The sequence below is a fragment of the Carassius auratus genome, chromosome 16 (genome assembly GCF_003368295.1).
Source record: "Carassius auratus strain Wakin chromosome 16, ASM336829v1, whole genome shotgun sequence".
In the NCBI taxonomy this organism is placed as follows: domain Eukaryota; kingdom Metazoa; phylum Chordata; class Actinopteri; order Cypriniformes; family Cyprinidae; genus Carassius; species Carassius auratus.
Genome location: NC_039258.1, coordinates 18,527,113 through 18,547,577, shown reverse-complemented (window position 1 = coordinate 18,547,577; position 20,465 = coordinate 18,527,113). Strand labels below are relative to the sequence as shown.

The window sequence follows — 20,465 nt, the reverse complement described above, 5'->3', positions numbered from 1 at the left end:
TGCGATGGCTAATGAGTGTTTGCGGTGTCCCTTTGGCCTGGCTGTTTTGGCATGCGTGATTGCATGAGTCACTGTCATATAGGAAGTCCTTTTATACACAACACCAAAGAAACACGTTTTAAAACACCAGAGATGGCTTTTTATTGACTTCATAGTACACTGAATCACATATTTAAGGCAGTGCTACATAAATGATGTGAAACCTCTGAACATATCTCACATGGTGTAGCTTCTTGTGCATGATGTGAATAATTACGCGGGAATTCAATCTGATGTGCCCATAAACTATAATGGCACATTAGTTTCTTTTCCCCCTCTCCATTGTAATGTTATTTGATTTTTTTTTTTTTTTTCATGAGTTACATGGTTATTTCAGAGGGGATGATTATGATGTCCTTGGAAAATCCAGCTTATATTACATCTGGTTTAAAGTGAGAATGTCACTATGTAAAACTGATCATCTTAATATATTCTTGGTAATATTGTGAACAATTCCTCTGAAAAAAACTTTCCTTTTGCTAAGTCAGACCACACAGGCTATAGAATGCAAAGTCATTGGAAGTAATCAAAGGTTCTGGAAGTAAAAATCCCATTCAATTTCTCCATAAGGAAACCCCTATACTAAATATACTATCAAGGACAGACCTACTGTGAGCTACTGGGTTGTTATAGATTTCTATTGAAAACTCAACCTGCATTATTCAGACTAGTTTTAGTGAAAATCTAAATTGCTCAAGATTCTTACAGGGAATTCTCCAATAATCAGAGAATCGTGATAGCAAATAGTGCCAGAAGAACACTTCACCACCTGCACATTACCATAAAGCACTGCCAAAACTGAATTAGAGTCAGTCTCCCTAAACTCTCAAATGACTTAAATATTTGAACAATATGCATATTTTGCCATTAACATGAAATATATAACTTCTGTATATAATCAACATCTTATTCCTCTTCATTATTTTTAATTCCATTATGTTATTCACAATACAGTAATGGAAGTACAGTCTTGCACCTTTTGTCCGATTTTCAAATACTTTTTTTTTTGCTTCAAATGAAAGTTTGCAATGTTGTAAACATTAAACAAACATGTTGATTTGGTTCAACTTTATTTTAGATCCCTATGGGAAAAAGAATGGGAGAAATACTTATAAAGTGGGCGGACACTGCTGCGCTATATTGAATAACATTAACCATTGATTAGCCAATTAGCTATCCACACACTGATTTTGAAGATTTCCATTCAGTCTGATTGTATTCTGCAATAAAAAAAGCCAATTTTCCACACTTTTCCTTAAAAATGTCCTTCCTTAATGTTTTCTTTTGAATACTCGCTTTCATTATCAAATTAGTCAAAAATACAAAAGTCAACACTGACTTCAGGACAGATTTAAAAATGTCGCTATCGTCTAAAAACCCAAACCCTCCTGATAGTTGCGGTTCATAAACAAGATAGGTTGTTAGCATAGCGATACATAAAACAAACTAGTTTGGCATGTTTTTTAATTGCTTATCAAACTAAAAATGCCATGGAAGCACCAAGCTTATTTTTTCAGTATGTATTTATACATGTCCTTAATTGTGCTTTCCATAAACTCAACATGAAAACACCCCACACACACACACACCAGTAACTGTGGTGAGTGCTAGCTCTCCCCTAACCAAAAAAGACCCCCGAGAAGAGCTATATGGCCATGATTTAGAAGTATAAAGCTAATAAGAAGCATAACAACACACTCAGAATAGAATTACGTAGGTTTCACAAACACCTCAACAGATGTTGAGTCAGATTTACAAAAACGTCCATCTGATAATTAGTGTAAATTATAAGTTAACACTGCAGAGGTGTTTCCAGATATCAACTGACGTCATTAGTGTCTGCTGTTACCATGGAACACAGAGCGATATGAAACAAAACACTATAAACAAATGATGTGAATTATATTTAACCCTTCAAAATAACTGCAGTCATTCATTAAGCTCAAATAAATGCTACACAAAGTGCGATAAAGGCAGCGGTAGGCAGCTGTAACCTTTGTATGCATGAGAGAGAGGCTACTGCAAGCATGTCACGACGCCGGTTACTAAATTAATGACTACATACATCACAGCTTATTCCAGGATCAGAAGCTAATGATTGTTTTTATGGTAGAGGACATAGCATTCCCGGAGCCCTTGTGAATGGCTGCGTTGAGCTAATGAGAATAATACTGTACAAACGGCACTGGAAGAAAGAGCCACTGGACCACAAAACCTCAAAGTCTCCGTCAGAGTGCCCAAACAGATGTATTCATCCATATATCCACACGTGTCTATCTACATGTTATGTACATTCACATGGCTTGCCCACATGTTTTCACCAACGGCCACACTGAAGTCTGTGTCATGCCCACGGGATTTGATTATCATGCTCGGAAGAGTCAGCTCTTCAAAGATTGACCACTGGTATCCTGCAGTGTGGGGTAAAGAGATGAAGAAAGAGACGGCAACTTAAATTAATAAGAGTCTCACTCTATTATCGACTGTGAGATTAATTCTGAAATGCACAGAGCAGCAGGAAAGAGTCTGATTTCATGGATGGCACGCTTTCTTTCGCTCTCTGCATCTCTCCTGTTGAAATATTCACAACAATTGAGGAAAAACCTCCACAACAACGCCTAACTGGCTGTTTTGTATTGCGAGGCATTACCATTGATCTAACAGCACTAACATACTGATGTACACACAGGATCAGCATACATAAAAATGTTTTTTAAATGAAATCGTTAATTCAATTAATTGAACACATTTTCATTGTATGCACATTTTTTTAAGAATCTGAATAATTTTGTAACAAAAAAGACAAAAATCTGATATTTTAGTCATTAAGTAATGTTAAACCTCAACAACACATTCAACTGTATGAACAGTTTATCACTAAAATACTTAAAAAATAGAAAATAAATAAAAAACAGGTACATTTAGCATCACTTAACAAGTTAATAGAAGAATAATAATGTAATATTACAATTAATTAAAAAATGTATTTACCAATTACTTGTTTAACATTATATATATATATATATATTGTGACGAGTCAGCTGCCTCCTCCCTGATTGTCACCGGCACCCCGTCCTAAATCGCCGCCCTTCACCAGGCTCCCGACTGGAGTGGGTGTGTGAGAGGAGGGGCGCTGGACGAGTCAGGGCTGGCGGCGTGTGATGGGGCACACCTGAAGGAAGTGGAGCCTCATTACCGCCGCTGTTTAAAAGCCCAACGCGCCTCTCCTCAGGAGACCGGTCTCTTCCCCGTGCATGCACACTGGTGTCCTCGTGGGTCCAGGAAGGGTGCGTTGAGGGACTCCCGCGCCACCAAGACGTGAGCTGCCGGACCCGCGATCCGGATGGGAACCGCACCCGTATACACGGCCGACGGGCCAGGATGCCGGGCCGTCCATCCCCTACCAGCGCCGCGGCCAACGAGAGAGACGCGGCCGCTAGGAGAAGCCGCCGCCCCTCGCGCCCCGGACCAAGGAGGGGAGCGCGTGCGGCCGCCGGACTCCGCCCCTTGCCTGGACCCTTCCTTGATGAACACTGCCCGACCTACACAAATCCCGCAGCACGACGAGGACACCAGATTCCCTGTTATTTTGGACACTTTCCCCCTTTGGCCACTTTTATTCCCTTTGTTTTATGATTTCTGTTAATAAAAGCCTCTCCGAGGCCTGACGCCACGCCCACTGTGTCTGTCTTGTGCTCCTCCCGTGACAATATATATATATATATATATATATATATATATTATATACACACACACATACACACACACACACACACTATATTTAAATATACATTTATTTACATACATATATCTAACCATTATAAAAGCCAAGCCTAAATTAAATTATTAAAAATTCAGTTAGTGTGATAAATGTAGGAACTAAAATTTCAAAGAAATAATAATTGAATATTTAAGTATTTCCAACAATATATAAATGGATAAATGGAATTGTAAAATACATTTATAAATAAATAGTTAGGCCACTTATTGTACATTTTCCACTTAGTTTTTCATCTTATAAAAAAAAGGCCTAACATTTTAATTTTAATATTTATTTCATGTAATAATTTAAACTTAAAATTATAATTTCATTTTTGCAACAATATATTAATATATAATACACATTGATTTTATATAATATAATATTATATAATATTCTAAATATTCTTCTTTTGCTGTGACATTTAGAATATCTTTTGAACGTTTTAACTTTTTAATAAGGATCCACAGACACCCTGACATGATTTTAAATTAACAAATCAGTAATTTAACACAGCCCCTAGTTGGGTTTATTTATTTGTTGGGAACATTTTCTTTTATTTATGTTGTTCCCTTTGACAGTTCCCTTTGGCTTAGCAGTCTTGTTATCTCTGGCTTTTCCTTTTTCACACACATGCACACACAAAGAACTAAAACCATTCTTGGCACCCTGTCCCACAGGCTTACAGGCACAAGCACGCTACCTCTCTCTGTCGGGGAAGGATGGAGTGCTGTGCAGTGTCTGCCTGCTGTCCTCCTGAGCTATGGGCCGAGGGATGGCGAGGGAGAGAGGCGGAGGACGCTGCGAGAGACTGCGGTCGTAACTGAATGAAAGAGAGAGAGAGAGTGTGTGTGAGAGATTAGGACGACAGCCAGTGAGAATACAGACACTGAAGAAGGTGAGAAACAGGCATGAAAAGAGAGATTAAACAGTAGAACGGGAAAGAAGGCAAACACTTCAGTGACACTGACGGGAAGTTCATTCACTAGGTTGTTTAATTTAATAGACCGCCTTCAGCGAAAGAAAAGAACGGGGAAAATTAAAGCGCACGAGAGAGACAGGGAGAGAGAGATGCTGAAATATTCAGTTAAAATCATATTTGTCCAGCAACCATGAGGAAGACAAAGTGTCGCAGTCACCGTGTGACATCCCATGTAATATTAATACCCCACACGCCGACTTAAACTTATCTTCAGTGACTCAGGAGCGAGTTTACTTCACCTCCCTGATGGGATGACGGACGGAGGGCTGGGGGTTGTTAAATGAGCGAGAGGATGTCTGCCAAGGCAAGTGTGTGAAATGCAGAGATTAATTGCGGAGATGTAGCTTGTGTATGCAATAAAATCGCCCTGGGCTCGCTCAGATGAACATCGCTCTGATCTTCTACGTGAGCGCCGGCCTCACATTAACATAAACCTGTTGGGAGTTCACGATGTGACAGTTTTAAACCTCTCTATCGATCTTACAAACAAGCTCACAAGCCTTCTCATAATGTCTGATTTGTAGTATCTGCACCATTGCTTTGTCGCATCATAAAAACGATGTGATTGGCTGATAAAACATAACTAGACCTGTTTTACGAGTTGGCGATTTCGTAGCCTATATGAATTTGTGATTCGTTCAGAAACATTCCTCTTTTAGAATGTAAGATTGAAGGTCCACATCTAAAGCCGAAAGAATACTTCACTTGTCTGCAAAGTTTAGTTTGATTCCAAGGGCCTGAGGATGGAGAGCGGCCCAAACACAAATGCTATCGAGGGTAGCATCTGCTGGGCCGTGTACTGTCTGTGCTATGTAATTTTCGTCAACACACTTTGCTGATGTCTGCGCACATAATGGCACATGTGCGAGTAAATGAAAACTGAAAATAATGATTTGAACACATCTATCCACACTAACAACTCATCTACACTTGGAAAGGCTTGCATGCTCCGTTGTGCATGAGGTGGAGTGAAGCTTGGAAAAATAAGTATACATGGGCCTTAAACCTAACCACTACTTCGATAGCGTTTGCGAACACATGCGGTTGACTCATGCGCACTAGAAAGTTTCCAGTGTCCAATGTCTGCACTGTTTCTCTCCAGAAGTTATAAAATGTCTTCAATCAACCCCTTCACACAAGTACGTCATCATTATGACTGTTATTATTGTTGGTGTTTCACTTTTGTTGTTGTTTCATCGACTATGAAACAGATGGCCTTGCCATCTCGTGGACAAACTAGTGCAAAAACATTGAAGGCCCTTGTGTGAGCTGAGCATGGTTAGAAAAATCGGGCTCCACACATAGGCCTATAGTATGTTTGTACACATACTGTGTTGATGACTAAATTTATGTTTCTGCGAACAACGCATACCCTAGTGCACACGTAAAAGCCAAAGTATAATTTGAGCCCAAGTAGATCATAGGAAACTGTACAAATGAGATGGTACAAATTACAAATTAGCCACCAATTTGTCAAAATAGTTATGAATTGCCATGAGAGTGCTTTGGCTAAAAAGTTTGAAATGTTTTGAGATGAAAGTGAATTCAGCGAAGGGAAGGTTCTAGCATAAACTAAGGCAGGTAGAAATAAATCACACTCATAACCTGTCACCCCAGTGTTTATAGTTACTCTCAGGATGATATGGGCCGTTCGTCAGCTCTATATCATTTTAATGATCATCTATGCGATCGAATGCTGCCGTCCGAGTAAATATAAATGCATTCCTGTGCCTGATGGCCCTCGACGCTCCAGGCTACATTTCTAATTAAACCAGCACAATAAAACACTGTAAGGTGTCCACACTGTTAGTGTATGGAGAGTCAGAATATCCATAGATGGCAATTTTAACAGTTCTGCGGGGAGCTCTTACTGAACAGAAGAATCCTCGACTGAAAGTTTGTGGAAATCTGTGGTGTGAACCCATTATGACACACTGACTGTTCAGTCACTCACACAAGCAAGCAAGCTGTCTCAGGGGGATGTATGACAAAACCATGCAGGCAGAGGAGTGGTGAAATGTCTCACCAGAGTTTAGCAGAGATGATAACCGCACAGAGAATCAGCACAGTTGAGATCGTTACTGTCACATAAAACTGTGGGTCCACTGAAGAAAGAAATAGCACAGGAGAAGTATAATTAGACAAAGTGAGGGGACACTTTGAACAGACATTTGAATTAAGTCCATGTGATGTTAAATTCTACTCTGAATTGGAATTGTAGGAAGGGGATGTGCAGAACTGCAATTCAAATTAATTAAACAGTCACACAACAGAAATAAGGCCGTAAAAACAATAGACATGGAAAACGTCGTCTCCCCTTCAAATGTGGGTCATTAATGAGTGATTTCTAAATGTTTTCATATGGACTCACACAATCTTGAATGATTGTTTACATTCTTACAAGAAAATATATTTGGTTAGATTTTTTTTAAGACTTTGATTTTTTTTTTTTTTTTTATACATTCTATCAAATAAAGATCATGGTTCATTTAAAATAATAATAATCATTTTAATGTGTATAATAATTGTAATATATTTACTTAAATCTAAAAATATATGTAATTTTATTTGAAATGCAATTAAAATATTTAACATAATTATATATGAATCATTATGTATAACTATGCATATAAATTAAATACAATTTAAGATATACAAATGTATACTTACAGTTCAAACAACAAATAACAATATCACCTAATCTGAAAATATTGTATGATGTCATGAACAGCAGTTGTATGAAATTCATTCTTAAAAACATCTTAGATTCTACTTTAAATTAAAAATGATTCCTCAAAACGTAGAGCATTGCAACACCAAGGTCATGGGTTGAATTCCCATGCTGTGCATTAACCCAGTGTAACAGATATCTTGAATGCAATGCAAGTTGCTTTGATAAAGCTTTTGATAAAAGTGTCTGCCAAATGCATAATTGTAAATTCTGGCCTATTTGATGCCTCAATTCAAAAGCAAAAATGAAACTTGCATTTGAATTTTAAAACTCATTCCCAGTTCGCTTCCAAATGGCCCACATGCCTATAAAAAAGCAATTAAAGGAACATTAAGATGTAGAAAAAGTGTGAAGAAAGACTTGCAACAAGGAGCCGTTACAGGAGAGAAGAGCGAGAGAAATGTGAGGGCGAAAAGAGTGGGCAGAGTGTCATAATCAGGTAATATTGGATTGATTGGATTGATGCCTGCCTCCTGCTCAGTAGCAGAGAAATCTAAGCTCTCCTCAAGCGCAGATTTTCTACTATGAGGAACCAGCATGAGCCTAGAGCCCTTTCGGCGATGCAGTTCTCCGATAAAGAACTCATTTCACGGATACCAACCTTCCTCGGTGCCCTGCTCTTCTGTCTCTATCTTATCCCTCTCTCCTGTAGTCGGGCGTTGTGTTTGATTGGCAGCCGCGCTTCGCCGGTGCGACCAGTCCTCGGGCGTAGTCACCCTCAAACCCTCTGTCTCCAGACTGGACAGCAAGTGATGGGTTTCGTCCTCCAGGGGCTGTGTTGGACCCCAGTCCACTGCCCACAGCTGAGTGGTGCTGGCCTGCACCGTGACTGGCATCTGCTTTTCACCCAACTCCTCCCACTTCCTGTCATCTGTGTCACCGGTGGCAGTGCAAAAAATTACAGTGACCAGCAGGAACCTCCAAAGGGGAATGAATCCAATGTGGGGAGAGATGGAGCTGGGGGGAAGGAGAGACAAAGCAACGAAAAGACGGAAGGGGGGATTGAAAAGGAAAAGCTAGAGATTGGAAAAAAAACACATAACTAAGAGGCGTGAATCGAGTACAGATGGAAAGAGACTTAAAGCAGAAGCTGATGCAACCCAATGGGCTGCAGGAAACTAACTGGTCAGATCTGAGAGCACAGTGCAACCAAAACAGTCTGTTCGGTGCGCTCGCTTTGCCTTACCATCGCTCCATCGCTTCAGCCTGTTCACTGACTCCTCGCCGCTCCAATCATCTCTTAAATGAGAATGACATAAAGAGAAGGATGAGAAGAGAAACAGAGCTGGAAGGGGGAGGGTTCAGTCTTGACATGGACTAAAAGACCATAAACAGATGGCTGTAGTGGAGAAATACCCTGCTGGCTCAGAGACAGCACAAATAAAAACACACACATACTGTAAGCGTGCACACTCATCCAGATCAAACAGGATCACACTCATCAAGAACCAAACCACAGGATCCACAGAAAAACACGCATGCGAACACACCTGTGGATGCCTTCCCCGTGTCAAGCCACTTCCCGACCAGTCAAACAAAACTCAACATCTGGATCCAGATTTACGGCACACTCTGACTTCCAGGCAACACTCACGAATACACCTACACACACTTGGAGACATGCAGATTCAAACTCTCAAGACAGATATCGGCTCACATGCCTACCTCATGCCACTGAAGAAGGGAGTGGGAGAGAGGCAGAGCGCCTGGAAGTGGGGAAAAGCATTGGTTGCCGTAGCGACAGAGACATGTAGAAATTGCGCGAGTGAGAAATAGAGTGCGGAAGAGGGAGGGAGAGAGAGAGAGAGAGATAGCCAGAGGAGGGAGGGAGGGAGGGAGGATTGGAGGAAAGATTGAAATACTAATTATGCATCTTAACTGGTTCAAATTAAATAGGCAGCGAGAAGAAAATAAATGAATTTTGAAGGCGAAAATAGCCGGACGGAATAAAAGAAGCGGCTTATTAATATTCCGAAGACCAGCTGAAGTAAATAAAAAGTATTCAGAAAGGACAAATGAAGAGAGGCAGCAGCAGGAAAATCGATATACATTAATGTAGCGTTGGACAGGAGCCCTACATGATAAACAACGCTATAGATATTTATAGACAGAAGTGCCAGCGATGATAAATACTCTCACACGACAGACATAACATGGTAGGTTTTATTGGATCAACGTTTACATAGAAAACAGTCTGCTGTTTCTCTCCTCCTTCTGTTTCTTCCCTTTCTGCCAGTCAGTCAATCTGTTCCACTTCAGTCCCTTCGCATGTTTTCTTGCACTCCCGTCGCCCCTTGACCTTGTCTTTGCTTTCTCTTCCTTTGCAGCTTGTTCTTTTTAACCCTCCTTCAATCTCCTTCCCCTCGCTCTCTTTTTTCCATTCACCCCTCCTCTTGCTCACTGAAGAACACAACGCAGCCATGAAGAATTTGCAGGCTCCTCTGTTTCAGATGCATCCTGGTGTATGGAGTCTTCATCATCGTCCACTGGAGGAAAAAAAATTAATATTATTTTCGTAAATTAAATGTTTTATAGCCTCACTTTTTAAATGCTGTTAACTCATGTATTCGAGAACACTGCAAAATAAAGTCCATAAATTGCTTGAAAAAGTTGTTTTTATTATTAAATTACTGCAAATTTGATTTGCACTGGAATTTTTCAACATAGGTTAAAACATCCATTTTCGGTTGTCTCGCTTACCCTCACTTTGTTCGTCTTCTGAATCTCTGTCAGATTCCAGAAGACAATCTACCAATCGGCTGTCTCGTCTCACTGTGACATCGCCTCTAGAGGAAAAACAACAGAAGACCATCAGTGCAGGCCACTTGGGTCACACTGTTTACAAGGAAAGAAGGATGTTTAACTCAGCCTGAAGCAATAAGAAAGCTGCTCTGCTGACAAAAGCGCGCCGTCAATGGGATTGGAATGACTTCATTATACAAACTGCTTTTGAAGTAGCAAGTATATCATTAAGAGTTAGGCAGAGGATTAAAAATCCTCTTTATATCTGGCTTAAGGTGTCACATTAGCAGTATTTCAATGTATTGTCTATTTTCAAAAGTGTAGCGAAACATGAATATGTGATTGGATTTATTGTAGGAAAGTTTGCCAAACAATGTTAAGTGTGACTGCACCCAAGCTGGCACGGGGCCCAGTGCATGAGAGGGAGTGGAGCCCCCGATCAATCCTTTCACGGTCCCATTCCAGGTCGGGGAGTGGGGAGGTTACCCCCTCAGTCTGTTCATGATTGCATTTTTTCCACTTGGTTGTCCCATTCCAGGTCCTCCCTTGGTTCATTAGCGATCACATTCGTCCCATTCGGTTAATTTCTAATTGTGTTTCAGGTCCTCCCTCGGTTAGTTTGTGATCATGTTTGTCCCATTGGGTTCTTTGTGATCATGTTTTATATCCCACTCAGTTTGTTTGCGATCTCGTTTTCCCACTCGGCTCATCTGTGATCACATTCCAGCTCCAACTCTGTTAATTTGCATTCGCGTTTGTCCCTGTCAGTTCGTTTGTGATCGCATTCCGGGTTTGCATCGTGATTGAATTTTTTTTTTTGTGGTTACAGCCACACCAGTAGCACCACCGTAATGATGACCCTGACTGCACCTTTAGTTGTTCAGCATTTACTCCTGGTGACCCAACACAGCACCAATATTGTTTCATTTTTCTGCTGAAAAATTTATATTTCATGCTTAAACCAGCATAATCTGGTTTTAGTTGGTTAAATCTGATCTCCCATCTCTTCAAGATGATGTTTAGCTGGTTTTGCTGGTCAACCAGCTTAAAAGTGTTTAAAACAACTCCAAAAGCCAGCCTGATCAGTCAAGCTTGACCAGGTTAGGAGACCAGCTAAGACCGGCAAACCAGGTTAGGCTGGTTTAAGAAATGTTTTTCCAGTAGTGTGCACAAACGTAAACACAAATGTCCTTGAAATTAAACATTGTTATTAATACTGACAGAAAATGTTGGCCTCTGCTTAATTTGGATAGGTTCCAAGTGTCAGAATATTGAATGCAAAGTCTTTGGTTTTTACATTGGACATCACGTGGTGGCCCAACACAGCACCAAAACTGTTTATTGCTCTGTTGAAAAAAAACCGGCCTAAATTGGTTTAAGATGATTAAATCTAGTCTTCCAACCTTCCCAGCTGAAAGGTGCCTAAAACTACTGTAAAACCAGTGCACAGACCAGCCTGACGAGGCTGGGAGACCAGTTAAGACCAGAAACCAACAGCAATGTAAGCAAAAATGTCCTTGAAATTAAACATTGATATTAATATCACCATGAATGTTGGCATCTGCCTAATTTGGACAGCTTCCAAGTGACAGATTAAGCTCCAAAATACAACACGCAGTCTCTCTGACACACAACAAATGAAATGGTAATCATTTTCTCTCCCCTTTAAAAACCTGAAGTCTTTTTCACAAATCTAAATATGCAGAATTATATGGCTAGTTGCATTTGATTATTTGCATTCAACATTGTTTTTCCTGTAACCCACCAGCTGAGACCTGCAGCTCTAAACAGAACCTACAAAGAAATCAATATATTTTCCACAAAGTGATCATCGGCTCTGCATCTAGCACTCAATGTGAGCTACGGTTCTCATTGTCAATTAAACTGTGCCCGGAGCAATCCTGCAGACTTCTCATTAATAAGCATCCCAAAGATACTATATTCCAGCCAGTATCTCATTACTAATGTACATATTGATATACTGACTAAATGAAACATTGAGCAGAGTGTCTTATATTAGTAACTATGTGTCAGCGAATGTCTACGAATTGATATATACAGTAATACATTATATAAAGTAGGTTGTGAACAGATAAGTAATGGGCAGAAGGGGTTGTGAAGTACATCTCTTAGAGAAAGGTAATCTGAGATAAGATGAAATAGACCTCTACATCTAGAAAAAAAACACACCTCTTTTTAAAACTTCCAGGAAGCTGCTCCCAAACAATGAGGTTACGACCCCCTGTGACCCAACGATGGTCCCCACTTGCTGTTAGCCACGCAGCAAAACAAAGAATCCTGGGAAGATCTGAAGAAGTGAGTGAAACCAGGTATTTGCACTGGGGAAGCGAGAACACTGAAAGAGCGTGAGAGAAAGAAAAAATGGTGATTATACAACTCACAGTTTTCAAAGGTGTTAAAATAAAATTGATGTTAAATTCACTCACAGTTAATTGTGCTCTCTCCATTAATAATGTCAAAACAAGAGCCAATCAAAAGGCTGGGTATTTGATTGACGCAATCTGTGACACCAGCAGTGCTGCTGTGATTGGTTAGTCTGGTCATCACGCCTGCACAGGATTGGAGAGAGCATATATGCATCATTAGGGACACTTTCTAACATTTATCCACTGAAACGCAAATAAACCATAAACTAAAAGTAATTAAACTCACATAATCTGTCTATTTATAGACTCCGTTCTTACTCTGTCAAAAGCTGCCGACTTTGGTGTGTATTTTATGCCTTTAATACCAAAGCTTTTTTGTCTGTAAGAAGCTCATTAATTCTTTGAGAGCTCCGGCTACGAGTTGTTTGATGAACTAGGGTCATTATGAATCTCAGCGCTCTCGATTAGAGTGTCACATCATGGTGTGCTCCTACCAGTAACTCTGATTTATCTGATGTAATTGTTTACAGGTTTATTTTTCTTTTGAGATAATGGCCTTTAGCACAAATATCCTGTTAGAAAACAGGATTAAAATGAGAAAGTGGTGGATGTTTTTTTGAATTTTCCTCTGTCCTGGGGCAAACAGCCCCCACTCCTGTCTGTGTTCTCTGAGCCACTGGGACTTTAACACAGATTATATTAGCATCTCTGAGCGAATAGACTCAGTCAAGATGTATTCCATTAATAAATCTGTTAAATAGCCCTGAGTCAAAGAACAAATGAAGGTCCAATGGGGGTTGTAAAATATTTATAGCGACAGAATCCTGCATTTATATGAGAGGTGCTTTATAAAATAAGATGTTGACTAAATATTGGTGCTGATGGCAGATCAAAGGATTATGTAAATTGAATATGTTTATTTGGTGGGAATAAGTAAAAAAAAAAAGAAATAAATGTGGGCCTATTCACACTTTTATGTAATGTCTTTGAAATATCCTTTTCTAGTTTTTCTAATTTGAAGGCTGCTTTTATCCAATATTAATATATGAAATTAACAGTGATTTATTTGATTGTAAATTAAAGTAAATATATTTAAATATAACCAAAATTAATCTTATTTATACATATAATTATTACTGTTCAAGAGTTTAGTCAGTCATATTATTTTAAAGAACAAAAAGATTTTTAAACGGTTCTATAACGGCAAGGAGGCAAAGGAGGCAGTCTCCACAAAATATATTGGATGAGGGGAAAAATGCCAATGCCAATATTACAAAATATAAACCAAAGTGCAAGAAAGTTGCGCACATCCCACAAACCCACACAGGACTCCGACTTTGCAGGATAAAAAAGGGAAACCTATCGCAAATACAAACATACTGTCCGCACACTGATATTGCTCCAGAAGAATAATTTATTGCTATGTTTTGATCATCAGGTCGTGTGCCTGACGAAGACCTGATGGTCGAATGCCCTGAACCCATTGATTTTAACATACCTCCTAAATTGTGCAATGTGTTATTCAGAATGAATGGGAAAAGTCACTTGATGCATCCAATGCGATATGACGGGATTAACTGGTTATTATTGTCTGTGATTGGTTCATGCTATTAATCCCACCTCTTGTGTTCATGCTCTTTCCGTGTTAATGAATCAGTTTGAATGAACAATATGACTATGTTAATTGGAAAACTAATTTAAAAAGTAGGTAAACAACTGGCACACTTAGATTTAACTAGAGCCTGACCGATATTTTTTGGGGGCTGATGCCAATACCGATATTAGGCAGTAAAAAAAGACTGATGCCGATATATTGGCCGATATTCTTTATGTGTAACACTATATTATAAATTACTGTATAGTACAGCATAGTACAGTACAGTATAGTCAAAAGTTTGGACACTTCCCATTCGTGTGTCCAAACTTTTGATATATCGGCGACAGCCTCATATCGGCAGATAATATCGGCTAAACAATATATCAGTCGATCTCTAGATATAACCACTGTATTACAGTACATCAAAAAAGACTTGAAACTGGGATTTTCATTCCCTTTTTATTCTTGGTGAAAATTAAAGTAAATCTCTGTGTCTGTGACCAATATTTACCAAGCTTTGATGACTGATGACCCGAGAAAAAAAAAAAGTTAAAAGCTAATTATTTAAATAAGAATAGCTCAACATAATATTACAAATAAAAATACTATTAAATTCTCACTGCCTAAAGTTATTATTTTGGAATAAATGTAAAATGATTAAAAATAACTTGATAAGATTCATACATGTCTTTAATAAAGGGAATATTGATTATGATTGTTAATGTAAAAATATACAGAGTAATTTGTTTTCTTTTTTTTTCTCTGATAGTGTAACCGATTTTTATGTAAGCAAGACAATGTGACTGGGAAAACTCCTCATTTCACCACACACTACTGATTAGGCCAAAAACTCCAGCCCTAACCCGGCACTGGTACATGGTGTTCAAGCCCATACATAACTTATACTTAAATTAATAAATATAATCCTAATTCATATTAATATTACATTTAGATAATAATGTATTTAATATATTACCTGTTCTCCAGTTTAGGATTCGTATGCTGGCCTTTCCACATGAGAGGAACACACGGTCACCGCGGGGGCTCAGAATCAGCCTCCCGTTCACCCCGTCATCCCCACGACACCCTGTGACTTCTGGCCCCCAGATGTGCAACCTGCGGAGGGGCTCTGTCCGTACATCGGACACCTCCCACACACACACACATCCCTCTGCGGAGCCGCTGAACAGCAGAGGACCCTGGGACTGTGGAGAGAACGAAGGGTAGATGCCACTGTGTTTCCATGACAACTCGTGCCAACTAACAGTATTAAATATGGAAAGAGAGTCACCGCTGTTTGATGCTACAGTATTCGGTTTCTTATCTCAACCTATTTCAATATTTCCTCTCTCAATTACTACATGATTTATTTACTTCTATTCTGTATCTATTGATTTCTTTATATTATATTGCTCTGCCCAGTTTCATTTCACAAAAGCAATTAATCACCGACTAAAAAGAGAAAGAGATTGCATTAGAATTTTTTTTTAATGTTGGCATTTAATAGCTTGTACATCTCTGTGAACTTTAGACTGTGTTTAAAGATCGCGAGGACAAAACTGCTCTCAAGGGATTCCTCTCCAGGCAACTCTTCAGCTTTGAGCGGAGGCACAATCTTATTTATTTATTTATTTTTTAAACATGTGCTGCTCTCTAAAGGGCAGACTCGGAATGTTCTAGATGCCAGCACAGTTCTGTTGCCATGGCACTCGCCCACCTGTAGTGTGGTGACTGCGTCCAGGTGTGCGTTCTCTGACTGACAGTTCTCCAGCGAGCTCCAGCTCCACACCTGCAGCTTCCCAGCATCTAGTGTAAGATCAATAACCCTGAGCCTCAGACACACCTGATATGTCGAGACTGATGCAAGGCATGGTCAACTCAACCTCACACACAGATACCTACCTGAACCTGTAACAATGAAGCCCTCTCCTTCAGGAATGAAGCACAGGCTTGAGACTGCATTGAATGTGTAGATGGATTTGACGCACTGACCTGCAGGAATAACAGCATGTGATGCAAACCCCAAACACACTTGAGTTTAATTCACCCTCATTGGCAGGGGATGAAAAAAGCTGTGGTGTCCAAAAAAAGAGTGAGTAGTACCCTCTCCAGCAATTACATAATGACTGAGAGTCAGATAATGGGCACTCAGAACAACAGCACATCTACTGCACACTCTCTATCCTTTACCATTTCGATTTTAAAAATAGTTTCAAATGGTTACTTTTAATTTGACAATACATTGCTAATGCTACATTACGTTTTAAGCAGGATTTGGCAAAATTCTGAATTTTGAAAATTGGCATTCTTTTGATTAATGAGTGTGAATTTCAATCACATTGCTCACACATCACAGGATGTTGAACTGGAATTTGATTTAAAATGAGAGAAGGATGAAATTTACTGAACTGCCATGTAAAGGCATTCGGCACAGTCACAACAGAGGGATTTAGTTAGCTTAATTTTGCAGCAAAATATATATGACTGCATAATTCATTTTGACTAGTTATGCTAATTCTTATCCTAATACGCAGAACAGATTTTTCCACAACTGATTCATCATTCTAAATCAAACACCACACAAGTTTCAAATAGCTTCATGAAAATAAAATATTCACTTCAAAATTTGTATATAAAAATATGTAATACACTAAAGCCACTGTTTTAGTAATAACAAATATGATTATTTCACAATTTCATAGTCCTGTGATATATTTGTCTGTACTGTACTGGCAATTTTTTTTATAATAAAAATAAGCATACATTTATAATAACTGACTATACAAAAGTATGAGATAGGTCAGATTTTTTCAAGTTTTGAAAAGAAGTAATTTTCTGCTCACCAAGACTGCATTTATTTAATCAAAAATCCAGTAAAACGTGAATACTGTGAAATATCACAATTTAAAATAACTGTTTTCCATTTTAATAAACATAAACATATACATATACACACATACATATACATACATACATACATATACATACATATATATATATATATATATATATATATATATATATATATATATATATATATATATATATATATATATATATATATATATATATATTTTATGAAATCATTCTAATATGCTGATTTCGTTCTCAAGAAAACATTTTTACTATGATCTATTAATTACAGAACTTCAGACAAGAATTCATTTCAAGTCTGATATATTAAATAGCTTTGTATTTGCATTCCTCCTTATAACCTGATTAGTATTCAACAGTTCTACTTTGTAATTTAAAGGACATTCATAATTCTGAAGCTGCTCAACCTTAATTTGAAAATGATTGTTGAGGCCACACATTCATATATGTGTGTGTGTGTGTGTGTGTGTGTGTGTGTGTAAGAGAAAAACTCACCCGAGCTCAAAGCCCAAATTCTCACACAACAGTCTGTGGAACCACTTAGAACAAATCTTTCATTGTCAGCCAAGTCAAATACACGTGCTGTGGAAAAACAGATCAAGAGAATAAGAGTTGAGGACAGAGAACAAGAAAGAAAGAGTGACTGCAGGACACAAGAAAATTGAGAATGAAGGACAAACGATGTGAAGAACAAATGCACTGTCAAAACAGCAAGACATGGAGTGATGGAGAGCAAAAGGGACAGATGGGAAGGAGGGCATAGGTAGCTGGAACAAAAGAGGTGAGAGAAAAGAGAGAGCATAAAGGACGAGTGAACAATCTTGGGTACATCTGTATCAGCCGGCTGGCCCCCGTCAACAGGATCAATTATTCTTTACTTTCCTAGGTTTGAGAGAGTGTGAGTGTGTGTGTGTGTGTGTGTACCCAGTCTCCTGCAGTACTCTGGAGGTGGTGCACTGAGACAGGTGACTCCACCGCTGTGACCTCCCAAATTGCGCTGCTCCGTTGCCGTGGGAACATGCCACACTTTAACTGTTGTATCTCGACTTAAATTGGAAGAAACAGTAGGTGAAGACCAGAGAAGAGAGAGAGAGCCGTTAAAAAACACGTCAGCAATTTCAGTCAGTCAGAGTCATAAACGGTTTACTTTGTCCAGTACCTGCCAGAAATCACAAGATTGTCGATGGCGACCGCACAGGTGATGATGTCACTATGACCCTCCAGAGTCCGGAGTCGAAACTTGGCCTTCTCCCAAGCTTGTCTGCGAGATTTGAACTCTGCATCTGCAGCGTATGAAGACAAACAAACGGTTTCATATGAACTTAGGTCATGGTTTTTTTCCTCTCCCATGAATGCTGATAAACTGACCATCTGTTATATCATTGCATGAGACAGCCATTAGGCAGAACTTCCTGTGAAAGACAAGCAGCCTTGTAATCCACATCTGTGTGAGTAACGGTAATTGTGTGTGTGATCAGTGCACTAATTTGACCTTCTTGTTCTTCTACACTGGGGCTGACGGGGAGATGCGTCTCTCCTCTGCCATCTGTCTGGCTTCTGTCGCTTCTTTCATTCTCTCGTCTCTCCTCCCGAGCAATCTTCAGCGCAGGACGACAGGGAACAACAAGTTGTTCTGTGACCTCCTCGCTATCATGAGAAATAAATATCACTGTCAATTATTCTCATGCCTGTCCATAGGTATTAAACAAACACTGCTTGTCTTGTTATATCTTTGTTGTAACAAGTATATTATTAAATAACAATGTGTGAGAGAGAAAGCCCGGGTGAGGGAGTTCAAGGATAGAGTTTTTAAAGAAATATGATGAATCAACACTGCCTAGACGCCAGAGACTAGACATGGGCAGAGGCTTAAAGTTTAATCTTACACACCCTGGCCGTTTTGATCTCTCTCCTTCCCTACCTAGTCACTCATTCTTACACTTGTCTTTTCATTTTATCCTCCTCCTTTCCCACAATCTCTTGAGTTTGCTGGGGGCCAGAATGATGCAGAAGTAGCTCAGCCAATCTGGAGCGAAGCTCCGCCTTCTTTGAGACCTACAAAGAGTGATGCGTGATAATCATAAAAGACAAATTTTTAATTATGGTATAACTGAATACTTTAGTTATCCTTAAAAGTATGTGTTTCTATTCAGTGAATCATTCATGCGTGATCTTTTTATGTGTGACTGATGATTTGAACTGAACACACATATTAAATATTCAATGTGCAAAATGTCTGCACTGTTGTAATGCGTGTATAAGAGCGTGATCATTCTGTACCTTTATTTTTTCCTCGGGAGTGAGGGAAATTTTGATCTCCAAGTTTTCAATTTGCCTTAACTTCTTCTGGAGTTTCCTCACCTCCCCCATCTGACTTCAGTGTAAACACAAACTCAGTACTGATGTAAATTCAGACTGCAAGGATTCTTCGTCAAGTAACTGAGCTCTTTTTTAGACGAGCATGCTTCCCTCGATGTTTTTATATGAAGTGAATCCGCGGTTGATACTTAGACAAGCGTTAACGGATTTGTTGTTGTCCAATGTAGCAGACGTGTCCGCAAACCTCATCAGCCGGAAGTCAACGGCTGTAAATGACCTCATCTGAAGGAAACTTGTCTGTGAATCTCTCGGGCGACATCGCGTGGATTCAGAAGGACGCTTCGAGTTCGTTCTCTTTCATTATCATGCTCCTAGTGTAGACATTGTTAATATAAATTACATTTCTTACCTCTAAGAAGCGACAGCGACACAGCTATATTTAAACAAGCAAACGAAACTTATTTTTGTACAGAAAACTTCTGTAAAAAGTAAAAAAAAAATCTAAAAACTGGATGAGCGCATATTTTATTAAAAAATGAATCATTTGCATAATTAAACATAACAATTTAGAAAACTTGTAATACAAAAAAATGTTTGCAATTAACAATGTAATCATTTAGCTGAGCAAGTTAGTAGGGCTATAGCTACTTTTTTTTTTTTAACCCTATTCACCTGCAGTGTGTCTCTTCTTGTATTAGATATAATTTTTAATCCCCCGATGTTTCCCTGGCTATTGTACATTTCCCACAAATTTTTAATCGGGAAGGCTCTTGGTTGGACATACATTGTTGTGTAGTATATATATATATATATATATATATATATATATATATATATATATATATATATATATATATATATGAAGGACTAGAAAATTGAAAAAAGGACTAATCTTTAATTTGGACCTTGTGTATATTTGTGTATATATAGATTTTTTTCTTCACAATGTGACATTTTGCAATTAATAAATTCAAGATCTAAATATATGTTTTCATAAGATAAAATAGTGCAGTTTAATAAACAGGATAATTGGC

The 20,465-nt window shown here is 38.8% G+C and overlaps 2 protein-coding genes across 5 annotated transcripts; both read right to left on the bottom strand.

The window, feature by feature from the left end:
• Positions 1 to 339: 339 nt before the first annotated feature.
• Positions 340 to 9,532, bottom strand: pianp (PILR alpha associated neural protein). Of its 4 annotated transcripts, none has more exons than XM_026284603.1 (6): positions 9,003 to 9,532; positions 8,699 to 8,751; positions 8,114 to 8,469; positions 6,808 to 6,886; positions 4,503 to 4,622; positions 340 to 2,450 (listed from the first exon to the last, which is right to left on the bottom strand). In XM_026284603.1, exons 2-6 carry the CDS (start codon positions 8,707 to 8,709, stop codon positions 2,429 to 2,431), a joined length of 588 nt encoding a protein of 195 aa, XP_026140388.1. In that variant the 5' UTR covers positions 8,710 to 8,751; positions 9,003 to 9,532; the 3' UTR covers positions 340 to 2,428. The 4 variants fall into 4 exon arrangements, with proteins under 4 accessions (XP_026140388.1, XP_026140387.1, XP_026140390.1 ...); XM_026284602.1 differs by having other exon boundaries at positions 9,178 to 9,532; XM_026284605.1 differs by having other exon boundaries at positions 8,114 to 8,383; positions 9,178 to 9,532.
• Positions 9,533 to 9,890: 358 nt separating this feature from the next.
• si:ch211-154o6.3 (vegetative incompatibility protein HET-E-1) lies at positions 9,891 to 19,710 on the bottom strand. Its single transcript, XM_026284599.1, has 13 exons — positions 19,393 to 19,710; positions 19,052 to 19,167; positions 18,605 to 18,759; positions 18,272 to 18,395; positions 18,037 to 18,158; positions 17,608 to 17,694; positions 16,141 to 16,230; positions 15,956 to 16,044; positions 15,215 to 15,443; positions 12,702 to 12,824; positions 12,445 to 12,610; positions 10,213 to 10,298; positions 9,891 to 9,998 (listed from the first exon to the last, which is right to left on the bottom strand). Exons 1-13 carry the CDS (start codon positions 19,480 to 19,482, stop codon positions 9,910 to 9,912), a joined length of 1,566 nt encoding a protein of 521 aa, XP_026140384.1. The 5' UTR covers positions 19,483 to 19,710; the 3' UTR covers positions 9,891 to 9,909.
• Positions 19,711 to 20,465: the final 755 nt, after the last annotated feature.